Genomic DNA, 752 nt, shown 5'->3' with positions numbered 1-752 from the left:
AGAGAGACATCATGGCTTTTAAACAAGCAAAGTAGCAGTTGGTCAAGGCCACACCCCCCGCCTCCACCTTGCTTCCCCCCGTAATTTTTTGGGCATTTACGGCCTTGCGGCAAAAGGGCCACAGGTCGGAGTCGATCCCCAGCCCGCTGAGCCCGCTCGAGGAGTAAACCTCTATAAATGGACGCCCGCTATACCAACTGAGCTATCTGGACTCCCGTGACTAGATTTTTGATGTGTGTGTGTGTTGTCATTTGTTTCAGGGTTTAGTGGGACTGGTGGACTATCCTGATGATGATGACGACGAGGAGGAGGAGGAGGAGGACGGAGAAGAGGAGGAGGATGGGGAGAGTAAAGAGGACCCTGTGCCACCTACGAAGAAGTCCAAACTGAGTTCCTAAAGAAGCTTCACTGTCTCCGCTTGTGCTGTGCTCGGACAGTTTCAGCGCATAGACTTCACACAGGAATGATCAAACTTGTAAACAAATAGAATGAATGAAAGCCACCCCTTGCCGTCAGCGGGTGGCCAACAGAGGAGCAGACGTTGAACGGATATGAAGCCTCCTCAGACTAGCCCACTTCATACAAGTGCCAATCAGGAAGCCAGGAGTGAAACGTGGAGCAGACGTGTGAAAGTTGGGAGAGAGAAGATCACACTCGGACAGCATGAGACAGGTTGGAGTTTGGTTATTTAGCAACTTGAGGAAAAGACCACATACAAAAACACATGTACATGCAAACTGAAATCCCAGAGA

At 50.3% G+C, this 752-nt stretch overlaps 1 protein-coding gene across 9 annotated transcripts in view; it reads left to right on the top strand.

Moving 5' to 3' along the window:
- Positions 1-752, top strand: part of smek1 (SMEK homolog 1, suppressor of mek1 (Dictyostelium)) — a 16,227-nt gene that overhangs the window by 14,790 nt on the left and 685 nt on the right. For all 9 annotated transcript variants that reach the window (XM_032542715.1, XM_032542720.1, XM_032542717.1 and 6 more), the window contains one exon: positions 261-752. This exon is cut by the window's right edge and continues 685 nt beyond it. In XM_032542715.1, the coding sequence (XP_032398606.1) occupies positions 261-398 (138 nt within the window). In that variant the 3' untranslated portion in view covers positions 399-752. The remainder of the gene's footprint in view (positions 1-260) is intronic.

The sequence above is a fragment of the Etheostoma spectabile genome, chromosome 18 (assembly GCF_008692095.1).
Source record: "Etheostoma spectabile isolate EspeVRDwgs_2016 chromosome 18, UIUC_Espe_1.0, whole genome shotgun sequence".
NCBI classification, from domain to species: Eukaryota; Metazoa; Chordata; class Actinopteri; order Perciformes; family Percidae; genus Etheostoma; species Etheostoma spectabile.
The sequence above is the reverse complement of the archived record's forward strand: the minus strand, read 5'-3'. Positions and strand labels throughout refer to the sequence as shown.